The 24,183-nt window shown below is 44.8% G+C and overlaps 1 protein-coding gene across 1 annotated transcript; it reads right to left on the bottom strand.

Moving 5' to 3' along the window:
• Nucleotides 1-1,496: 1,496 nt before the first annotated feature.
• On the bottom strand, nt 1,497-21,507 carry FKBP4 (FKBP prolyl isomerase 4). Its single transcript, XM_070757021.1, has 10 exons — nt 20,833-21,507; nt 19,238-19,382; nt 17,321-17,463; nt 15,850-15,970; nt 11,310-11,466; nt 10,959-11,049; nt 8,758-8,841; nt 8,126-8,311; nt 7,133-7,372; nt 1,497-3,050 (listed from the first exon to the last, which is right to left on the bottom strand). The coding sequence occupies exons 1-10, from the start codon at nt 20,941-20,943 to the stop codon at nt 2,970-2,972; spliced, it is 1,359 nt and encodes a 452-aa protein (XP_070613122.1). The 5' UTR covers nt 20,944-21,507; the 3' UTR covers nt 1,497-2,969.
• Nucleotides 21,508-24,183: the final 2,676 nt, after the last annotated feature.

Below are 24,183 nucleotides of genomic sequence, written 5' to 3'. Positions count from 1 at the left end.
TCACCATCCCAGGCTTCAGAGAGGCCTCTCCGCATGCGCAGGGATGAGGGGGGCGACTGTGCGCAGGGGCAGTGCAGGGGTTTACATGCAGAGGGACAGGGAATGGGTGGGCACATGCGCACGTGCTAGCGCCAAAAACGGTTCACCATCGCTGCCCACCATTTCCGACAGGTGGCTGTCCAGTCTCTTCTTGAAAGCCTCCAGTAATGAAGTACCCACAACTTCTCGTGGCAAGCCGTTCCACTGGCTAATTGTTCTAGCCGTTAAGAAGTTTCTCCTTAATTCCAGATTCCTTTCCTCTGGTGCTTTGGAGACTAGCTTGACACCCCCCCCCCCTTTTTTTTAATGACACCCCTCAAATACTGGAACACTGCTATCATGTCTCGCACACACATCCCACTCCTTTTCTTCTCTAGACTCAATTCCTGCAACTGTTCATGTTTTAGTCTACAGGCCTTTAATCATCTTAGGTACTACCATATTTTTTGAAATATAAGATGCATCGGAGTATAAGACGCACCTTAGTTTTTGGGGAGGAAAATAGGGAAAGGAATCTGCTTATCAGGTATTCATCTGGCTAGCATCCTTAGTCTGGTCAGCTTCAGCACATTATTTTAGCCCCTGGTTAGGGCTTAAAAAAACCTTATTTGGAGAGAGTAACCATGAAAGAGTTTGCAAGTCAGTAAGAGCTGGTCATTAGCACCTAGTTAGGGCTGGAAAGAAACATTCATAGCAAGTAGAGCAATGAAAAAAACCCCTGCAAAGTCTTAGGACTCAGAAAACATTCTTCTTTGCAGAGAGTAACAATGAAAGAACCTGCAATGTAAGAGCTGGGAAGATTGTTAGCACCTAGTTAGGGCTGGGGGGGGGGCTTCAAAAAGAGCTACATTCAAAGTATTAGATGCACCTGAATTTTCAGCCTCTTTTAGGGAGGAAAAAGATGCATCTTATATTCCGAAAAATAAGGTGATCCCCCAGATGGTTTTGAGTCTATGCCTGTTAATTATACAACCAAAGATTGTATTAAGATTTTCATGGCTGGCTTTTTTTTTTAATTTGATCATCCACTAAATCCTTCTCAGAGCTTTTGAGAGAGTTTTCACCTAATCTGGACTTTGTACCTTAGGTATTTCCTGCCCAGGTGTAAAACATTTGCGTTTTCTGCACATTAAATTTCATGCTGTTGCATAGGGCCCCTTGTTTAAGTCTGTCAAAGTCTTTTTGGATTTCTGAATTAACCAGAGCGCAGCAGAAGAAACTACAGGGACTATGTCCACCATTGAGTTTATTCTCCCCTTCTTCTACAATCATGGGGAATTCCATTAGCACTCCTCTGTATTTAGCATAGGTCCCCTGAATCCACAGGAATGCTGCAACCAGGTGCAACGACACCTTAAAAGAAGAAAGGGAATCCTCCTTTCTCTTTTGAGTTTGAATTTACCGAAAACAAGTTTGAAAAACCCTCTTCCCACCCCCAGGAATCACATACACGCAGCAGAGATTATACAGTTTTAATCTGCGTAATGGGCAAAACAGAGCAAGGTTGCATTCATTGTTTTTTTTAAAAAGCCAATTATGAAATGACTTTTCTTCCCATAAGTCACCGCCACTTATGCGCAACAGCCTTTGGTCTGCCTACCCCACATCTGCCTCTGACTGCCTTGGCTCAGGAATTCATGCTAGCTCAGGAATTCTGGGAGTTGAAGTCCACATGTCATAGAACAGCCAAACTTGCCTACCCCTGGTGTAGAAAAATGTTCCCCAAATGGCAGGTGTCTGGAGGCTTATGGCAGAGGGGTAGCCTCCTTCCCCCAAAATGGCTAATAATTATTAGTGCAGCCAATGCCTTCTGACCTGCAACCACACCCGACTAGATGTTGCTTATCTGCACTTTTGATATATTTCCTCTTTTTATTTATTCCAAAGCTCCCGCCGGCTTTGATGCCCTTGGCGCAGAGAGAGTCATTTATCAAACTTGTATCTTTGCCAAAGGTGACTCTGGGGTTGCTGATGAAGACGTAACCGAGATAGATCAGGCATTCCCAGTAGGATTTCAACAATTCCCAGCTCGCGGCAACAGTTCAAGACTTTGCTTGAAAAGCTGCTCATGGGAGGAAGGGAAATCAGAGGCCCAGCGGTTCAAGAAGTCACAAAGTTTGGGGGGGGGGATCACTTGTTGGAAATAAAAGCCTAATGCAGGTCAAGGAATGGCTCACAGAGATACATTTTGGACATCGATTGACAGGTGGAATATCTGCGTTTGAAGCCCAAGGGCTACTATCACTTCCAGGCTCTAGAGAAGAGGGGTCTTCAAACTTGGAAACTTGAAGACTTGTGGAATTCTGGGAGCTGAAGTCCACAAGTCTTCAAGTTTCCAAGTTTGAAGAAACCCCCCCCCCCCCTGCTTTAGAGTTTATCTGTCCAGTTTTGGTTCTCTATTCCTTTTCCTCTCTCCTACCTTACAAGACCACCCCATGCATCCGTGGCGGCAGATCTGAAGAGACAATGTCAGGCTGCAGCAGCAAAGGGAGGGAGCTCTTTTCATGTTTAGGCCTCTCATGCAAATAGCTGTGTGCATGTTTGTGCAGATAAAACTTTGTTTAAAAAATTAGAGGGAAGTAAAGAAGGGGGAAGTAAAATGTGACGGTTCGATTAGGCCAAGCTGGAAAACCTGAGAAGGAGATGAGGAAACCGAAAAGAAAGGAAACTCTAACAGAACTTTTCAAGCTCAACAACAACAGAGTTAAGGATGCATATCCGAATAAATAATACATCAAACGTTACTTGGTTCTTGTGTTCTGCCACCGTTTCCTATTAGTAGACACTAAACAGCCCCCGCCCCCCACCCCAGCCATCCCCCACCCCTTACCGAATCAAGATAGAAAAATAAAGGTCTAGTTCACTGGAAATTCTTCAGTTTGTTTGTTTTGTTTTTTTTTAGAAAACTAAATGGGTCGACTTTTCAAGCCTCAAATTTCTATGTCGACTTCTGTTTTCTCCTCCACACCGTTCTGTTTGCCCTCTTCTTTACAGCCTGCGTCAGCTTCCAGCTGGAGAAAAAGCATGGAGGCAGAGGAGAGAAAAAGAAATCCAAAATGAGAAGTCTTTTACACTTGGGAGCATGTGTGTGTTCGTTCATCCACACCTGTCAGAGGCTTATTTCCTTGGATTGCAAAGCCACAGGACCAGACCAGGAAAATACACAACTTTGTTGTGGGAGGTCTTCTTAATAAAGTTGCATATTTTCCTACAGTAGTGGTTCCCTCGATTTTCGCGGGTTCGAACTTCGCGAATAACCTACACCATGGTTTTTCAAAAAATATTAATTAAAAAATACTTTGCGGTTTTTTTCCTATACCAGTTTTTCCCACCCAATGACGTCATATGTCACTGCCAAACTAATAATTTTTGCAAATAAATAACAAAAAATATAATTAATGTTAATAAATAATTATGTTTATAATTATCAGGATCACTAAGTGTCTTATTCAATGGTGAGTACCAGTAATAATGGTGAGTAAATGGTTGTTAAGGGAATGGGAAATGGTAATTTAGGGGTTTAAAGTGTTAAGGGAAGGCTTGTGATACTGTCCATAGCCAAAAATGGTGTATTTACGTCCGCATCTCTACTTTGCGGAAATTCGATTTTCGCGGGCGGTCTCAGAACGCATCCCCCGCGGAAATCGAGGGAACACTGTATTGCAATTCCTGGGAAATAAGCCTCTATTGCGTACAGGTACACACAATAACACACTCCAAAGTGGCTTTGGGCTCCTCAGCAACAGACATTCCTGGGTTAGGTCTTTCATTTCATTTCTTAGATTTCTAATAAATCTAATAAACTTTGCTTGTATAATTTCTTGCAAACAAAAGTTACAGTTTACAAGAAAGAGCTATATTTCTTGGTACTTCCCTGTGTGTGCGCATCCCAGGGAATGGGTGACTGATTAACCAGCTTATCGATTAACCAGTTTGCAAGTGACCTCTGCAAACTTGCCGCCTCTGATGACAAGGCTGGTCCATTGCAAACGAAGGAAGGAAGGGCCGAGGCGCAGTTGCCAAGGTAAACACCGAGTGCCTTCAGGCTTTGGCAGAAGGCAAAACGAAAGGGGAGGCAGCCAAGTCAATGCTGAGGGGAAGAACCGGACAGGACATGAAGCTGGCAAAACCCAAGATCACCCATTGGGGCCAAAATCACGTCAGGCCTTAACGTGTGAATAGAGTCACAGGTCTTAACTAGCTGTTCAAGTTCTACCCATCATGTAGACTCTTCTACTTTAGATGGCGGGAGACCCAAGGGGGCAGCAGCCTCCAAGGAGCAGTCAAGTTTGTGTTTGTACAAGTAGTACAAAGTTGTACGACCAGTTGAGCCCAAAACTGCTAAGTGAGCTTTGCCCTTCCCGTTTTAAAGGTTTTTCCTTGCCAGGTTTATTAAGGGGACCGTTGCACTGGTTAACTGTTCAGGGAATCTAGCTCTGCCCCCCCCCCCACACACACACACACCTCACTGACTTTGCTAATCAGAAAGGTCGCAAAAAAAGTGGGGATTGTGTGACTTAGGGACACTGTTGCAACCGTCATACATGTGAATCTGTTGTTTAAGCGTTCAAATGAAAGCACGTGACCATGGGAAGGTCACAGTCAGCAGCCTAACACTAAACATAAGTCACTTTTTTTCCAGCGGCTGTTTTAACTTTAAACGGTCTATCCTATATTTTCTATTCTATTCTATTCTCCATTAATTCTATTCTATTCTGTATTTTGCTATTAATGTTCTACTCTTCACTTCATTACTCTACTCTACTCTACATTCAATTCTATTTCTATTCTATTCCATAATTTCTTCTGTTATTTCCTATTCCTACTCCTATTCCATTCTACATTCTATTCTAATTCTATTCTATATTCTATTTATGTTATTTCCTATTCCTATCCCATTCCATTCTACATTCTATTCTTATTCTACTCTATATTCTATTTATGTTATTTCCTATTCCTATCCCATTCCATTCTACATTCTATTCTAATTCTATTCTATATACTGTACAGTAGAACCTCGACATAAGAGCTGCTCTATATACGAGCATTTCGAGATGCGAGCTAGGAGGGGAGAGATATTTTGATTCTACTTACGAGCCCAAATTCGGGGTACAAGCGTTGCTTCCGCCGCCGCCAGGCTCCGCCCGGCTGTCATTTTGTAGAGAAGCAAGAAGCGGAGGAAGAGCTGGATGCTGGCGGCGGCGGAGGAAGGCAAATGCGGCTTGGAAGCTGGGAGGGGGGCGGAATATGGGAGGAGAGAGGCAGCCTCCACGCTTTCCTTTCGGAGGAAGAGCTAAGTGGCCAAAGACGTTCCGCCCCCCTCCCAGCTTCCAAGAGGCATTCGCCTTCCTCCGCCGCTGCCAGCCGGAGCGAGCTGCTGGGCTGCGCGTGGCGGGAGAAGCCCGGACAACGCCGGAGCGCTGGGCAGCACTACCGCCGCCGCCGCGGGGAGAGGCGGGCATGTGGGCTGGCGGCATTGGGCTTGGTGGAAAGTCCAGGGGCAGCTCCAGCGACTCCCCTCCCGTGGCTGCTGTTGAGGCGGCAGCGGCGTCCGCCTCCGGCGCGCGGCTCTCCATTCTTCTCTTTCCCCCTCTCGGGCTCCGATTGCGGCGGCGGGAAGAGGAAACGAGGCACAAGGCAGCGCATCTGCAGGAACGGGTGGTGGGGCGCCGTTGTTGTCCTCACGGCGCAAAGCCACACAGTCCCGGATCGCTTGCTTCCCCGGCCAGCAAAGCGTTTTTCAAATGCGCTGCTTTCCCAGGCAGCCGGCTTGCTGGCCGGGGAAGCAAGCGATCCGGGACTGTGTGGCTTTGCGCCGTGAGGACAACAACGGCGCCCCACGACCCGTTCCTGCAGACGCGCTGCCTTGCGCCTCGTTTCCTCTTCCCGCCGCTGCATTCGGAGCCCGAGAGGGGGAAAGAGAAGAATGGAGAGAGCCACGCGTCGGAGGCGGACGCCGCTACCGCCTCAACGGCAGCCACGGGAGGGGAGTCGCAATCACACCGACATGCGCCTCTAGCTAGTCAGAGAATGTGAGTGCGGGGAGGGGGGTTCCTCTCTTCTTATGCCTCCCCGCCACCCCCACCCCCTCCGCTTTCTCCTTGCGTCAGCTTTTGCCCCCCCTCCTCCTCCTCACGCCCTCTGCCTTCCACCGAGCGCGCGCGCGCCCACATTTTGTCCAGTGCTGCGCGCGGGGCACCTGCTCGTCTGGTTTGCCGGCTGCTGCTTGTTTGCTGCTGTCGCCAGCGCCACCCATTGCTGCCGAGGCTAAAAAGTCTGCTTGCTGCCGCTGCTGAGCAGTTCTAAGCCCTTCTTCCAGCCGCCGAGCTTGTGGCGAGCGAGTCCGGGCTCCTCCGGTGGGGTTTGCCCCCTTTCCCCCGCCCGCTCCTTTCCCCCCTTTGCTTGGAAGCTGGCTGCTGGGAAACACCCCCCCCCCGCCCGGCTGTCACCTTTTAAAACAGCCCCCGGGCTGTTTTAAAAGGTGACAGCCGGGCGGCAGCGGTTTTTTGCGGGGGGGGGGGGGGGGGTTTGTTGCATGCATTAATCGCTTTTCCATTGTTTCCTATGGGAAACAATGTTTCATCATACGAGCTTTCCGACTTACGAGCCTCCTTCCCGCACCAATTAAATTCGTAAGTCGGGGTTCTACTGTATTCTGTTATTTCCTATTTCTACTCCTATTCCATTCCATTCTACTCTATATTCTATTCTTATTCTTTCTATTCCTCATTCAATTATTCTGTTTCTATTCTATTCTACATTATTATTTCCTATTCCATTCTACTCTACTCTATTCTACTCTAATTCTATTCTTATTCTTTCTAGTCTTCATTCTATTATTCTATTTATATTCTATTCTAATTCTACACTATATTGTACTGTTATGTGATTTCCTTTTCCTATTCCGTTTGATTCCAGTCTATTCTACATTCTATTCTTATTCTTTCTAGTCTTCATTCCATTATTCTATTTCTATTCTATTCTAATTATATTCTATTCTTATTACTCTATTCTATATTCTATTTTATTTCATTATTTCCCTTCCCTGTTCCCATTCCATTCTATTCTAAGAATAGAAGAGCACTCTTCTTACCTTCGGTTCTTTGTCTGCCAGTCTCTGGAACATGTTGGCATACATTTTCTTCTCCCTTTCGTGCTGCTGGCGGATCTTTTGCTGGGAGATGAGGAGCTGGGCCCTGGCCGCCTTGTTACTTGGGTAGAGCTGTAGCACCTTCTGGAAATCTGCTCGGGCTAACTCAAAGTCATTGACAGCCAACCGAGCCTCACCTCGCCGGAAGAGGCCCTTCTCGTTGTTGCTGTCCAATTCCAGGGCCTGAAAATGATGGACAGGGGAGCTGTTTTTGACAGACATTCGAAGGCCAGGATCCAATAGCCGCCCTGAGTCCGTCAAGAGAGGGATGGCTTATAAATTTGAATGGAGATAGCTAGATAGATAGATAGATAGATAGATAGATAGATAGATGGATGGATGGATGGATGGATGGATGGATGGATGGATGGATGGATGGATGGATGGATGGATGGATGGAGGGACGGACAGACAGACAGACAGAGGATAGATAGATAGATAGATAGATAGATAGATAGATAGATAGATAGATAGATAGGAAGGATGGATGGATGGACGGACAATAGGTAGATAAATGCTAGGTAGGTAGGTAGATATTATTTATTTATTTATTTATTGGATTTGTATGCCGGCCCTCTCCGAGGACTAAGGGTGGCTCACAACATATCAAAAGAACATAGTAAATACATCAAAAAGTCCAATTAATGTGATTAATAAGACTTAAAAAAAACAGATATACAGACAGACAGACAGGTAGGTAGATATGATAGAGATAGATAGAGATAGGATAGATAAATATAGAGAGATAGATGATAGACTGATAGTCAGGTAGGTTAGATATATAAATAGAGAGATGATAGATATAGATATATACATATATATATAGAGAGATAGCAAATGGAGCAACGTGGGTTCAGGGATTTCTCCAAAAGACAAACCGCAAGGAATTTTTAAAAATTCATCCGGGACATCCCAAAAAAGCATCCTTCCACTCACCTTATTGCAGTTTTCCAAGACCTGAGTATACTCTTTCAGCTTTAAATGGCACATAGCCAGGTTGAGATGGGCAGCCAGCCTCAGGTTCCTGGATTGCTCTTTCTCCATATCTGACAGGCCAGTTTCGTGTTCCAGCCACGAGACGGTTTTCTTATACTGCAACGTTGCTCGCTTGTATTTCCCCTCCTGGAAAACAGGCGTGTGGTCAGATTCAAAAGAACCCCAAGGCCAACACCCACCCTCCTCCCCAGTAGGTGCACCAAGGACCACATTCACAATTCTTCACACATTCAAACCATGGCTGAATAAATAAGGACCACCTCTTTCAACCCATTGCCACCCAACCCATTGTTCTTGAAGAACTCCCAAAATGCTTTTCTTAAACGTTCAAAGTCTTGCACTGAACAAATACAGGTGAGCAGGAGAGGGTAGAAACTTCATCTTTGGCAGACCCCCGCCCCTCAATCCCTTCTCTCCAATAATTGAATGAACCAGGAACTGGGAAAGCACGTTCGCTTGGGCTTCTTCTGCACTTGCCTGGAGTTTTTACCGTTCCGCAGCACTGAAGAAAAATCCCCCCCCCCCATTTCTACAGGACAGCCCAGGGCTACAAACCCCCGCAGGACACCTACTTTGAAATACTGGGTGCCTTTTTCTTTTGCAATGGCGCCTTGTTCCAGCTTCTCTTGGGTGTTCATCTCCCAGGGCTCTTTTGCCTACAGAAACAACACAAAAGGCCAAATCGACATTATAGACAAGATTTTCAAATGTGCAGAAATGGACAAAATGACCATGGAAATCAAGGATACAAATAGCAAAGAATTCGATGAGATATGGAAAAATTGGTACAAATGGATGGAGGAAAGAAACAGGGTAATATGACACAATGTAGTTGCACTGATTAAATAAATACTGATTAAATAAGTACATTAAACATGATACAGACGAGTATGGGAACATAAATACAAATGGATAAGCAATAATAGCTTTCGACATTTTAACTTCTGCATCTATTTTCCAAGGCTACTTAGTGATATTTCTATACACCTATAAGTATAATTAACTACTACTAATCTATTTTACTTACCACACTTTTCCTATCCCTTTGAATAATATATATTATATACAGATATGTTAATAAGGAATGTAATAGAATGGCTTATGATCTGTAAATGACAAATGTGAACAATATTTGTTTTAGTCCTTTGTATTTGTGTAAAAACCAATAAACTAAAAAAAAAGCCAAATCAGCCACTTTCATCATTGTTGTTGTTATTGTTAGTTAAATTTCTAAGCTGCCCAATTTCTTATGGACTCTGGGTGGCATACAAGTTTAAAATAATCAGAACAATAAAACCCCAGAATATAAAAAACATTAATTCCACTTGGCCAGAGGTAGATGATACAGCACAACGGCCTTGGCCTGCCAGCAAAGCCAGGTCTTCACAGCTTTCCTAAAGGCTGGGAGGCTGGAGGCAGTACAGACCTCCTCCAGGGGCCGTTGGTTTCACAGAGCCGGAGCCGCCACAGAAAAGGCCCTCCCACGTGGCCCCGCCAACCTACATTGTCGGAGTAGGGGTAGGCCAACCCTGTGGGCCTTAATCAGTCGCTGGGAGGTACGCGGCAGAAGAGGTTCCCGAAAGCAGTCAGGCCCTAAGCCATGTAGGGCTTTATAGGTGATAACCAACACTTTAAATTGCATCCGGAGACCGATTGGAAGCCAGTGCAGCTCACAGAAAGTTGATGTTATGTGGGCGTAACTAGGGATGCCCACAACAGCTCGCGCGGCTGCGTTCTGAATCAATTGTAGTCTCCGTTGCAGGAAGCCCATCATGGAAGAAGGAAGGGTATGGAATAAGTGAAGATTTCTGCAGAAGAGGATTTGAGCCACACGCTTTCCAGAAGCAGAACAGACAAGTGCAGTTGGCATTTATCAACATTAAAGAAAACACACACACACACACACACACACACCGCACCCTAGGGTGAGAAATCCATTTAGGTGTTCTTGTTTTGGCCTTTAGCTACACCGGGGGATGAAATCTAAGAACCGAGGGAGATTTCAACCTGCAGGCATCTATTGGGAAATCAACTCTGCCCACGATTGCAGACTCTTTGACGATGATTTGTGCAAAGAGAAAAGCGGTGCGCCTACATTTGATCTCAGCAACAGAGAAGAGCTGATCCGACGGTTAAAATCCATGGGAACTTTGGGAGAAAGCAAACCACATCGTTCTGGATTGCAATATGAAACTGGAAGGCCGAGACTCGGGGAGAACCAGTGACACGTTTAGACAACTTGCTCAGCAGTTGTTCCCAGACAGAAATCCTCAGCTCAAAGAGAGAAAGGAAAATTGGGAAACTTTTTTCTACCCAACTTTTCTCCCAGGCACAAAATATTGCTGATAGGATTATCCTCCCCTTGGCGCTAAACAAGCCTCTGGTTTCTTCTTCCTCTTTTGAGTTCAAGGGGAAAGACTTGACCAACGACGAAGATCGGGGAATAGTGTCTGGTTTTCATTTTATTCCTGCGGGTTACTTTCAGGGGTGGGTTCTAACTTGCGTCAGTGCCAGTTCGTTTCCTCCCGCGCCGTACAGCCACACCACATGGCCATGTAATGCTTTACACGCGTGCACATGCGCAGTGGCAAACACACACACCCGAAACATGCCACCAAAAAAGCCGAAAACAAGATACGACCGCATACACAGTGCCAGAAACACGGCTTGTGCACATGCTTAGAAGAAAAAATAAATTTAAAAAATGTTCTTTTCTTTTTTTTTAATGGCAGCGCACATAGACTGCCTTGGTATAAAGTGCTCCCTTACATACCTTTTCAAAGCTTTTGAGTTTAATTTCATATTGGAGGTCTGCATCTGGCGGGATTTGAAACTTTGGTTTCCCAACGCTTCCAAAGCCATAGCTGTAGAGAGACAGGTGTTTAGGAACAAAATATTTCTCCCTTAATGACAATTGATGTACAGACGCCCCCACCCACCTCATCGTTTCATCCTGAATCAAGCTTGGAGGCCACCAATGATCCTCCCAGGCTAGCCCAGGGGTCTCCAACCTTGGTAACTTTAAGGCTTGTGGGCCTCAACTCCCAGAGTTGAAGTCCACAACCCTTAAAGTTGGCAAGGTCAGAGACCCCCGGGCTAGACCACTTCAGAGGAAAAGACTCACCTGGGCTTGAGATAAACCACAGCCTCTTCCAGCTTCTCCATTTTCTGCAATGTTTTGTCCACGCCAGGAGGGAGGTCATAGTTTTCTGCCTCCCCTACTTCAAACCGCAACTCTCGTTTGTCAAACAAGCGATCGTCGTGCCGACCTTCAATTTCGACTGGCATTAAAACAAACAAACAAACATGTATTTAGAACCGATCGCTGAAGTTCTCTTCATTGGGTCCCCAACTCCCAAACTGGGCTGTAACTTTCTGCAGAAACATCTGTGCTAGTGGAGAGTGACCAAACACACTTGCCATTCCTCAAAGAAGAGCTGGGGAGCCCTGCTGTAGAAAGCTGAAATGGAAATTAGAAGGTAGAAACCCAGATGATGAAATAAGAAATGGTGGTAACACTAGATAATAATGTAATGCAGATTAGGATAGTTTATGTGTGTTATTTTAAATATATACATTTTATTGTTATTTGTTAACTACTTTTAATTGTTGGAGTGATGAAATAGTTTTTTTTGGGGGGGTTGGGTTTTTTGCGGATAAGAAAATTTTATATATTCTTAGGCACTGAAGTGGTAATCTTTTATTTCTGTAATTTAAATATCTTTTGTTGTTAATTAGTTTCAATGTTGGAGGGAGGAAGTTATGATTGTTTAAATGAAGAAAGTTAAGATGCTCCATTAACTATGTTTTAGCTAAGAAGATTTTACACATGTATATTGTTATGCTGTTTTTTATCTATGTATGTTTTTATTTTAAGGTGGAGAAAAATAAAAAATATATACTCAAAAAAAGCTGAAATGGATGAAATGGTGATTAGTAGGATTTTAGAATGTGCTGAAATGGATAGGACAATGACGGAATTAAAAGAAAAAGAATAATCAAACTATTATAGAATTTGCAATAGACTTTACCATTGGCTAGAAACTAGGAATCAAATTAAGAAACAGAAAAAAACCTGAATGAGAAAATATGCATGTGCATAGATAGATAGGTAGGTAGGTAGGTAGATAGATATTTTTTTTATTTATTAGATTTCTATGCTGCCCTTCTCGAGATGACTCACGGTGGCGCACACATTAAATATAACAATATACAAGAAATTTAAATAACTATAAAAATTATAAAAATTTACTTCAAAATCACGTTTTATAAAATCCCATATACACTCACACACATTCATCCAATCCAATCCAATCGTATCTAGTAACGGCCGGAGACAGTCTCAGATAGATACATACATACACACCAACTTAAATGGTGAAGTAGGAAAGTAGTAAATCTATTTTGACATGAAATACTGTAAAATATATTGTATAGTGTACAGTACTTAATGTCTGTATCTGTATATATTCTGTATTTGTTTAATTAGATTTTTGCCTCATTATTTTTTACTTTTATTTATTTTTGTCTTGTTTTTTTGTACTTATATTTTGTGTTTGTGTTTTTTAAGGTTGGAAAATTAATAAAGACTATTTTTTTAAGAAGTTGCAAAGAGTTACATCTATGTTTCTCAGAATGCTGAGAGTGCAGAAAGGAGACAGGCTCCATCTCCTCCTGGAACAAACCCAAGACAGAAGTGAGTGGAGCAGTAAAAGAATGAATGACTGAGAGGTCAGCTCAAAAGATCACTAAATTTGTGTGCGTATGACAGAGAAAGAACGTAAGAGCCTAAGAAGAGCCATGCTGAATCGGGCCAAAGCTCTTCAAGTCCAGCATCCTGTGTCCCACAGTAGCCCACCAATTGTCCATGGGGACCTTGAGCAGAAAGAGAAGGCAAAACCCTCCCTTTCCCTTGACCCCCAACAAATGGTACTCAAGGGAACCCTGCCTGCCTCAACCAACATACAGGCGGCACTTAGACATCCTGTGTGAGTAGACTGTTCCTTAGGTACATCTGGCTGAAAAGAGCAAAATGCACTTTGCTTCTGTGGTGGGAACAGAGAAGGTGCAGATAGTTAGTCCTTGAGTTGCAACAGTTCATTTATTGACCGTTCAAAGTTACGACAGCACTGAGAAAAGTGACTTATGACCGTTCTCCTGTTATATTTGCAGCATTCTCATGGCCATGTGATCAAAATTCACATGCCTGGCAACCGACTCATACTTATTGTCAGTATCACGTACTGTATTGGTTGGATTTTAATATATGAAGATAAACCAGCATAATATGTTAGGAGGAAATAGTGGCATTACTTTAAGAGCTAGTTAGCAATTATGAGCTAGGCTGCAATTTAGCCATATAAGGGAGACAGATGTGCTGCTCTCTGTTACATTCTGTTGTTGCATTGCGTCTGTTCTGCGGCTTTATATTGCAATGTTGGTTACTGGGTTATATATGCTGGTTAGTATTAATATCTGAGCTTTGTGCAATATACTGTGAAGAATATATTATACTGTTGTAAAGTTATTTGCTGTATTAATAAGAGAATTAGCTGTGTGCTAATACTAAATGGTATATTATATTTGCTGTGTGCGAATGAGCGAATATATGTAATATTATATTTATCTGCCGTGTGCGAAGAAGAGAGGTATTATGGACTGTATTATAATTACTGTGTAAGATTATGAAGATATTGTATATCCTGTAAATAATACCTTTACTATATGTTGGTTTGTATTATTGTCTGAACAACCACCAGTGCCACATGTACTATGTTTCAAATACAGTATTTCTATCACTGAGTATAAGCCCAGTCTGGAACGCTGACACTTATGACTGTCACTATATGCTAAGATCATGTGATCCCCTTCCCATAAGCAAAGTCGACAGCGGAAGCCAGATTCATTCAACAACCTGGTCACAACTGCAGTGATTCCCTCAACAACAGTGGCAAAGCAGGTCGTAAAATTGGACAAAGTTCACTTAATAAAAGTCTCACTTAACAACAGAGGTTTGGGCTCAACTGTGGCCATAAGTCGAGGATGGCCTGTGCTTCAACACAACACTATGCAGAGATGGAAGCCCAGAGATCGTCTGGAACCTTCCCACACCCAACCCGAGATCCAGATTAATATGTTTTAAGTCACAGGTGGGGAATTATGGCTCCTTCATGACTTGTGGACTTCAACTTCCAGAATTCCCAAGTCAACCATGCTCAGGAATACAGACTTGGGAATTTTGGGTGTTGAAGTCCACAGGTTATAAAAGGGCCTTATTCCACTCCCACCCCCCCAACTGTTCTGCCCCCAGTTACAAACGGATAAAAACACACTGTTTGAACAAACTTAGTTTACAAAAATCATTGCTGCCAACCTGCCTTCCATTGAGGACCTATATACTGCACAAGTCAAAAAGAGGGACGTGAAAATATTTACTGACCCCCTCGCATCCTGGACATAAACTGCTTCAATTCCTACCCTCAAAACGTCGCACACCAAGACAACTAGACAAAAGGAGAGGTTTTTTCCTAAATGTCATCATTCTGCTAAACAAGTAATTCCCACAACACTGTCAAACTATTTACTAAGTCTGCATTACCATTACTATTAGCCTTCACATTATTCCTATTATCCATCTCCTCACACTTATGACTGTATAACTTTAACCTGTTGCTTGTATTCTTAAGATTTGTATTAATATTGTTTCCTGATTGCTTATTTGACCCCTATGACAATCATTGCGTGTTGTATCACATGATTCTTGACAAACGTATCTTTTCTTTTATGTATACTGAGAGCATCTGCACCAAAGACAAATTCTTTGTGTGCCCAATCACACTTGGCCAATAAAGAATTCTATTCTATTCCTCTATTCTATTATGATTTGATTGCTTATTTGAACCCTATGACAATCATTAAGTGTTGTACTTAATGAATCTTGATGAACATATCTTTTCTTTTATGTATACTGAGAGCATAGGCACCAAAGGCAAATTCCTTGTGTGTCCAATCACACTTGGCCAATAAAGAATACTATTCTACTCTGTTATCAATGAACTGCTGCTAAGTGGTGGAGACAGACACACAAATCAAAAAGCTATTCTTTCTTGCAAAAAGTCAGCTGCTAATTAATCTTCATTAGCAGCTCATGCAGTCTTAACTCACAATGCAGACTGCGGAGAGGGGCGGCATACAAATCTAATAAATAAATAAATAAAATAAATAAATAATACAGTTAGTTCTTGCTATCTCATGTAATCTCCAAGGCTTGGCAAAATGCCCAGGAATCTTCCTTGATAAGAAATCTGGAGGGAAAAAACAGGGATTTGCAAGACAATTCACGACACGAGAGTAAACTATTGTTTCCTGCAGCCTTTCAGCTGCCTCTACTGTTCTTTAGTAGACTAGGGGAGTGGCCAATTAGTTCCCAGTTTTATTCATGAGGAGACCTCCTCTGGAGTAACCACTCCTGTCCCTTGGCAGCTCTGCGTGCTCGTGCATCAAGAAGAGAAGCTTTTTTTCCTCACTGTCCGACTCAGCACAGGCTACTAGCACATGACCAAGCCGGTCTCCTCTTGGAATGGGATCTGCTCACAGCTGCACAGGCCACTGGCGGGCCATAACACCAACCTGGTTTAAGTAATCACAGCTCTTCCGCTACCTACCTTCTACCAAGGCCCCCTCGTTGGGTTTGGAATAGCCTTCTCCTTTCTTTCGGATCCGCCGAATTATGCCCCCATCTTCGTCGTCGGTCAAATCTTTCCCCTTGAACTCAAAGAGTTCTATCTAGAGGAAGAAACCAGAGGCTTGTTTAGCGCCAAGGGGAGGAATCAGCTACGGATGGAAATAAAAAAGAGCTGCGCGCAATTAAAATGACCGAGAGGGGGGGGGGAAGTGCAGTAATTTAAGTAGAAGATTCCTTAACACGGAAGCGTTTCTTTTTTTCCATTTGCTTCCCTACTTTGTACTCAGGAATTGTTGGTGGTCCTCGACTTACGACCACCACTGAGCCCAAAACTTGCTGAGACAAGCGAGGTTGTTAAGTGAATCACTGTGTTTAGTTAACATGCTTGTGAAATGAATCTGGTTTTCCCCTTGACTTTGTGGGTGGAAAAATCGAAAAGGGGACATCGTGTGATCCTGGGATGCTGCAACCATCGTAAGGAGTCAATTGCCAAGTGGCCTGAATTTTGATCCCGTGGCCATGGGGAATGCTGCAACAGTGTGGAAAATGGCCGTAAGGGTCTTTTTCCAGCGCTTCTGTAACTTTGAACCGTCACTAAATGAACTTTTGTTAAATCGAGGGCTACCCGTATAACATTAGGTGGGGTCTCTGCAAGGAGACAGCAAGGCTGACAAAAGGAAACATTGAACCAAGTGACCCTGGGCCCAGAAGGAAGCTCTGGGAACAGGAAGACAGGGAGCCCTTGACTTATGACCACAAAGAAGTCCAAAATTTATGTTGCCAGGTGAGAAATTTGTTAAAAGTGAGTTTTGCCCTGTTTTACGACTTTTCTCGCCACTTCCGTTAAGTGAAATCCCTGCAGTTCTTAAAAATTAGCAACATAGTTGTTAAGCAAAATCTGGCTTCTCCATCGACTCTTGCTTGTCAGAAGGCCGGTCACTGCAGCCGTCATAAATGGGGCACTGCGGCCGTCATTAATGGGAGTCACTTCCCAAAGCATCCAAATGGCCAAGGGTGTGAAACACAGTAATCAATCCCTTTCTTTAATTTCCAGTGACGTTGTAATTTTAAATGGTCACAAAACGAACTGCCCTAGGACAAGGACTACCTGTATATCCCAAGTGGCTGTGGGATAGTGAACGGGATTGGTGGTAGGTCTGGGAGGGAAAGGAGGGGGGAAGAGATAGCAGGCAGGGCTTTCCTCTGTCCAATATGCCCAGAGTCCTTTGGGAGTTGGGCGGCATATAAGTACGACAGATAGATTAGATAGATAGATAAATAGATAGATATAGATTAGATATATAGAGATAGATAGATAGATAGATAGATAGATAGATAGATAGATAGATAGATAGATAGATAGATAGATAGATAGATAGATAGGGCAGGGCAGGGCAGGGCCGACAGATTCCTATCTGCCTCTGGGTCAAAGTCCATGGTCTTAAGCCTACCTCAAAAAACAAGGTGGCATTAGCAGGTATCTTTGGGGGGCTGCCAGCAGTGCCGTAGGCATATTCTGGTTTGCAGACAATCTGGCAAAGTTCTCCAATCTTCATGGTTCCCACGGCGATGTCCCAGGCTTTGATCACCTCACCTAACCACAAAAAGAAATAAGACGATAAATTTACTAGAAAGCTGAGCTCCCGAAAGACATTGTTAAAAAGCAGTTTCATGGATAGGAAACTATGAAAAGCCATGCCTGCTACCTCTAGTAAGGAGGGAATTCTCTTACTTTTGTTTTATTTGCAGAAAGGCAAATCTGTTGTGGGAAGAAACCCAAAACATTGCATTTCCTTCAAGAAAGGGCTGACACAAAGTCCCCCCCCCTTTTTTTTTTTTGCATTACGAATCTTTGGTCACAATAAGATTATTATTACTGGCCTGATTTGCGCAGCCAAGTTCAGGTCCTCAATGTACAACCACAACTGAGCCCCAAATTTTCCGTGGCTAAGCGGGGCATTATCTTAAGTGAGGTTTACCCCTCTTTACAACTTTTCTTCTTGGTGGTTAAGGGAACTGCTGCAGTTGATGTGAGTAACCTGGTTTTTAAGCGACATCTGGCTCCCCCATCAAGCTTGCTTGACAGAAGGTTGCAGTGAGCACCAACCATCATAAATGTGAGTCAGTTCCATCCTATGAGCACTCCACGTGAACGCTGCAACAGTCGTGTGAAAAATGGCCCTAAGTCACCGAAACCCGCTTAAGATAATGCCTCACAGAAATTTGGGGCTCAGTTGTGGTCGTACCAAGCGACTTTGCGATTTTGAACGGTCACTTAACAAACGGTATATATATATAAGTGTGTCTATATGTCTTGTTTTGTTTGTATTATAATTAAAAATTAAATTAAAAAACGGTTGCAAGTCAAGGACTTGCATTATGCAAAAAGATTTTCAGGATTTTTAATTTGGGCAGCCTTGCCAATCTTTAAGGGCTGAGCTCACTATTCTGATCTCTCACCTCATTACCCAGGTAGTTTTTTCATACCACGCTTTTAAGAAGTGCTACGTTTCCCACAGCGCTTTGAGAATTAAAATGCTTTATTGGGTTGTGGGGTTTATTATTATTATTATTATTATTATTATTATTATTAATTTTTATTATTATTATATTCCACTGGCCCTATCAAATAATACCCCGAATTGTGTGCAAAAAAATATCAATTTGGGGGAAATTCTATGAGTGGATATAGAGTTAAGATCTATTGATGTTTTGATGCTTTAATAACAAGATATTGCTGATAAAATCGAGATAAGGGGATTGAGTTTAAAATATTATAACCCAGATGGAGATGAGTAATGGTGGCAGCACTATGTATTGATATAACACATTAAAAATATTATTGGAACAAACTAGCTTAAGCATGTTCAAATATTTTTTTTAAATTGCTTAGTTGTTTTTTAGTTGTAATACTCAAAGGTTACTGCAATGTTTTAATATTAGATGGAGAAAAGCTATATTTTAAGAGCTTTTTGAATATATATGTTTCTAGTCCTTTTGTGAAAGGAAGAAACATAAGAGCCTCCGTTGAATGATTAAAAAGTTTTTAAAAATGTATAAATTTGTGTTGGAAACTATGTATTGTTTTTTATTTTATGCTGGGGGGAAATAAAAAAAATTATGAACAAAAATATCAATCATACGACATTTATTTGTGCATGTCAGTCCACATTTATAGTGGAACAAACAATGGCCACTGTCTTCCCTATGAAAACTAGCATTATAATCTATTATAAAATAGGAAGAGGGTGCCAGAGGGCCGAATTGAGCTACATATACAAGCATGTATACGAAATACAAATAAATAAGTAAAAAGATTGAGAAGAGAGAGCTGTTATCCACTTCAGAGGAGCCACCGGAGATGTCACCTTTTCCAAAATCAAAGGAGAACTTGTCCTTTCGGTCCCGGCTGGAGTCAAACTTGGAGCCATCCAGAAGCCATCCGGTGTAGTGGACGGTCACTATGTCCCCTATCATGGGGCATTCTGTGCTTGTCCCTTCTCTCTTGACCACCTGCCAGGGAAAGAAGCAGACACCGCTTGAGGGTGCGGCCCAAAGCCATGCTCTGCCGGCGGACAAAACCAAAGGCAGCTCAAACAGGAGTTCCCTTTTATAGGGGTTAGAGGAGAGTCTGGCGCTCCTAGTTAGCTACCTTGGCTCGCAAAGTGAGAATTGGCAGTTCCTGAGGAGGCCACTTTCCCTCTGCCCAGGGAGAGAAAAAAAAAGGGGGAGGTGGAGATAGAGGCTGAGAGGCCTGGCCCCCTGCTTCCCCACCCCTCTAATAGCTCACCACCTCCTCAGAGCCCCAATAGTTCTCCCACCAATAGCCCCCACCATCCCTAACAGCTCCCCCACTCCTAATAGTCTCCCCTAATAGCCCCCACCACCCTGTAATAGCCCCCACCACCCCTAATAGCCCCCACCATCCATAATAGCCCCCAATACCCCTAATAGTCACCCCTACTAATAGCCCCCCTATTCCTAATGGCCCTCACCACCCCTAATAGCTCCCATTACCTCCTAATATTCTCTACTACCCCATGTTAGCACCCACTGTCCCCTAATAGCCCCAAGTATCTTGCAATAGCCCCACCATCATTAATAGTTCTAACTACTTCCTAATAGTCTCTACCAACCCTAATAGTCCCCACTACCTCATGATTGCACCCACTACCCAGCAATAGCCCCCTGGCCTAGGGTATGCATGGTTTTTCTTATCTGTTTTTAAATTGTCCCATAGTTGTTTTTAGATGCTTGTTACTGCTTTTTAGGATGTTTTTCTATCTTCTTTATCTGTATTTGGCTGTGAGCCGCCCAGAGTCCTCTGGGAGTTGGGTGACATATAAGCCCAAATAATAAATAATAAATACCCTTTAATAGCCCTATTGTCCCCAATAAACCTTCCACTGCCCAATAGCACAAGACCACATAGCCCCCAACCCCCTAATAGTCCCCATCACTAACAGTCCCAACTATCTCCTAATAGTCCCTACCCCCTCTAATAGTTCCTACTACCCCCTAAAAGCCCCCACCACCCATAATAGAACCAATTACCTCCTAATAGTCTCTGCCACCCTAATAGTCCTTACTACCCGTGATAGCGCCCACTACCCCTTAATAGCCCTACTGCCTCCAACAAACCTTCCAGCCCCCTTCCAAATGCACAAGACCCCATAGTCCTGCATCACCCCACCCCATAGCTCCCACCTCTATAGTTCCAATAGTGCTCCCCCTGCAGCAATAACCACACACCCCGCCCCATCGCCCGCCAGAGCTCTCCCCCCGCCCCAATACTCCTCCCACCATATCCAATAGCGCCCCCCACCCAATAGCCGCCCCCCAATCCGGCCTTCGCATTTAAAGTGGGGGAAAGCTTGAGGCCTGAAGGCTGAGACCGGCCGGGCCTTTTCGGCGGCGCAGGGGAGTATCGGGCCAGGCGGGCCCCGCGGGCGCCTCCGCCCACCTTGAGAACGCCGCCGTCGGACTTGGCGGTGATGTCAAGGCCCTCGGCGGCCACCGCCGCCGCCTCGGCCGCCGCGCTCATCTCCTCAGCCCCGCGCTCCTCCGCCGTCATGGCGCCGCCGCCGCTTTGAGGGGATAACTCGGGCGCTGCTCCACCGCGCGCGCGGGACCAGCAGGCGGCACGTCGAGGGGGAGGTGGAAACTGAGGGAAAGCTGCGCGCGCAGCAAGGGAGAGCGAGAAAGGGGAGAGAGAGCGGCCTCCGGGTAGTGAGGGTCCTCTCCAGCGGGGAAAGGAGGAGGAGGCAAAGGAAGAAAAGCTGCGCGCGCAGCAAGGGAGAGTGAGAAAAGAGGAGAGAGAGCAGCCTCCAGATAGTGAAAGTCCTCTCGAGAGGAGGCAACGGAACAAAAGCTGCGCGCGCAGCAGGGAGAGCGAAAAAGAGGAGAGAATGCGACTTCCGGGAAATGAAGCGCCTCCCGAGCGACGGGAGGAGGAGGAGGCAAGAGAACAAAAGCTGTGCGCGCAGCAGGAAGAGAGGAAGAGCAAGAAGAGAGAGGCGCCTCTCCTGGGGGGAAGGGGAGCGGCAACAGCGAAACCTGCGCGCGCAGCAGGGGAGAGTGAGAAAGAGGAGAGAGAGCGGCCTCCGGGAAGTGAGGCACCTCCGAGCGATGGGGGCGAGGAGGAGGAGGAGGAGGAGGAGGAGAAACAAAAGTTGCGCGCGCAGCAGGAAGGGGAGATAACGGCCCCCGGAAAGCGAGGCGCCAGTCGAGAGTGGAGGGGTAGGTGGAGAAGGCGGCAACAATAAAAGCTGCGCGCGCAGCAGGGAGAGCTTGAGAGGAGAGAAAACGGCCCCCCTTCCGAAGCGAGGCGCCTCCCGAACAGAGCAAGGAGAAGGGAGCAAGGAAAAGCTGCGCGCGCAGCCAGGAGAGTGATTGAGAAAGGAGACAGAGGCGCCCGACAAGCGAGGCGCTTCCCCAGCGCCTCCTCGTGGATGGCCCAAGCGGGACGGCTGATCTGGAAGACTCGCGAAGCTTCTGGAGCTCCTTCAAGGGGAGGCGGGAGTGAACGCGCGCGCCGCCTCACGGGGTTTTCCTGGCCAGGACGGGCGGGTAGAACAGTTCTTCCCATGGAGGTCCTTTGAGGAGGCGTCGCCCTGCTTTGGGATGTAGGGAAGGCTGAGAAGGGCCTCAGGCTGGCCTTTCACGTTGTTTGAAGAGAAAAGGGATCGCAAGAGAGTGGGTCCAACAGCCTGGTGGTAGACCTGCGCTTTCCTCAGCCTTTGGTGGATTTTGGGGTGGGGTGTTTTTTTTTCTTTTTTTTTCTTTTTTCTTTTCGGGTTTTTTTTTAAACTCTTGATCCCTTCCTCTCCAAACTCACTCTCCTGTTGGCAAAGGAGACCCGCTGCTGAGCGACTCCGAGAGAGGAGCTACCAGGGTGGTCCATACACGCGTTGATTGTAGCCTACCTCAGTGACAGTGAACCTTTTTTGGCTCGGGTGCCAAAAGAATTAGCGTGTGCATGCATACCCATAATTATTATTAATTGGATTTATAATCTGCCCCCCTCCAAGGACTCAGGGCGCCCTACAACATCGAGAAACACTTTATTTAATTAATTAATTAAACTTCTATGCCGCCTAATCCCAAAGGGCTCAGGGCGGCTTACAACAATATAAAATATAAGAACAATTAAAAAGAAGTCAAATACACGATTCTAACTATAAATCCAGCTTAAAACCCACACTAACTAAACAATCAAGGTGCATACACAACATTCATACAATTTGGGCATGATGGTTATTAATCCATGGGCCCCCAGGCCTGCCGGCAAAGCCAAGTCTTCATGGCCTTATGGAGAGCCATTAGGGTGGCAGCAATATGGATTTTGGGGGCTGGGGGAGTTGATTCCATGGAATCATGGATATACAGTACACATATCTAAAACCCAATTAATTTAGCTAATTAAATTAAAAAACCCTAATAGCATTTAAAAATCACTCATTCCCATTCAGCAGCAGACATACCTATACTCGTCGGCCAGGGGCTAGAGTTTAATGACCACAAGCCTGGCAACACAAATGGGTCTTTAGACTCTTGGAAAGTAAAGGGGGCAGTACAAATATCCGGGGAGCTGATTCCAGAGGGCCAGGGCCCCTACAGAGAAGGCTCTTCCCCTAGGTCCTGCCAAGTGACATTGTCTAGTTGACAGGACCTAACCGATCGCTGGGACTCATGGCAAAAGGCAATCCTGGAAATAATTGCCCAATGCCATGTAGGCTTTATAGGTCATAGCCAACACTTTGAATTGTGTCCGGAAACCAATTGGCAGCAAATGCAGTCCGCGGAGGGTTGGAGTAATATGGGTATGCCTTGAAAGGCCCATAACCACTCACATGGCTGTATTTTGCACAATTTGAAGTTTCCGAACACTCTTCAGAGGTAGCCCCACGTAGAGAGCATTGCAGTAGACGAAACTCAAGGTGATAAGGGCATGAATAACTGAATAGAGACTCCCTGTCCAAATGCTTTCCCCTGCACATGTGCACAACTCCTGCACCGCTCCCCCATGCATGCACACAACCCCCACAGACTGATCCGCCATGCATGCATACAGGCTCACTGAAGCCTCCGAACTTCTAGTAGGCCTGTTGTGCCATTTTTCATCATCCCCAGGATTTTGGAAACTTTCCTGAAGCCTGGAGAAAGCAAAAACGGCCAAAAGAAGGCCAAAAGTCAACTGACTAGTGTGCACATGCGCTTTGGAGTTGACATAGGGCAGCACCTCACATGCACTCAGATATGGCTCCACGTGCTACCTGTGGCACTCATGCCATGGTTTGCCATCACTGGCTTACATCTTCATCACAGTTGCAAGACTAGAGATCCCGCAATATCAGAGTTCCTCTTATTTGAGGGTCTGCCACAAAGCGGGGGTCAATGTACTCTCCAAAGCACCAGAAAGCAGAACAAAAAGCAATGGCTGGAAAGTAAACATGGAGAAAAGCAACCTAGAACTAAGGAGAAATTTCCTGATATTCATGTAGGAAGACTTGCCTCCAGAAGCTGTGGATGTTCCAATACTGGAAATTTTAAAGAAGAGATTGGATAACCTTTTGTCTGAAGGTTTTGGACCCAGGTTGGACTAGAAGACTTCCAAAGTCTCTTCTAACTCTTTTACTCTATTATTCTGTTAAACTGTGAACCTGTAAACAAAGACGACTGCAGTGCAATGGGTTCTGGTCCATGATCCACAACCAGTTATTCACTAATTCCTGTCAGGTTGGAGTTTTCTCAAGGATGCACAAGATACCAATGGCAATTGTTTTAATAATGCATTATGATAAAAAAAAGTCAA

Source organism: Erythrolamprus reginae, chromosome 7 (genome assembly GCF_031021105.1).
Source record: "Erythrolamprus reginae isolate rEryReg1 chromosome 7, rEryReg1.hap1, whole genome shotgun sequence".
NCBI lineage: Eukaryota > Metazoa > Chordata > Lepidosauria > Squamata > Dipsadidae > Erythrolamprus > Erythrolamprus reginae.
This window is presented reverse-complemented; position numbering and strand designations above follow the sequence as displayed.

Coding starts and splice junctions, on each gene's coding strand:
- FKBP4 (XM_070757021.1), bottom strand. CDS start 20,943: ATGACGGCGGAGGAGCGCGGGGCTGAGGAGATGAGCGCGGCGGCCGAG. Junction 17,464..19,237: donor CTCCTTTGATTTTGGAAAAG/GTGACATCTCCG, acceptor TTTTGTGGTTAG/GTGAGGTGATCAAAGCCTGG. Junction 8,842..10,958: donor AACTCAAAAGCTTTGAAAAG/GTATGTAAGGGA, acceptor TTGTTTCTGTAG/GCAAAAGAGCCCTGGGAGAT.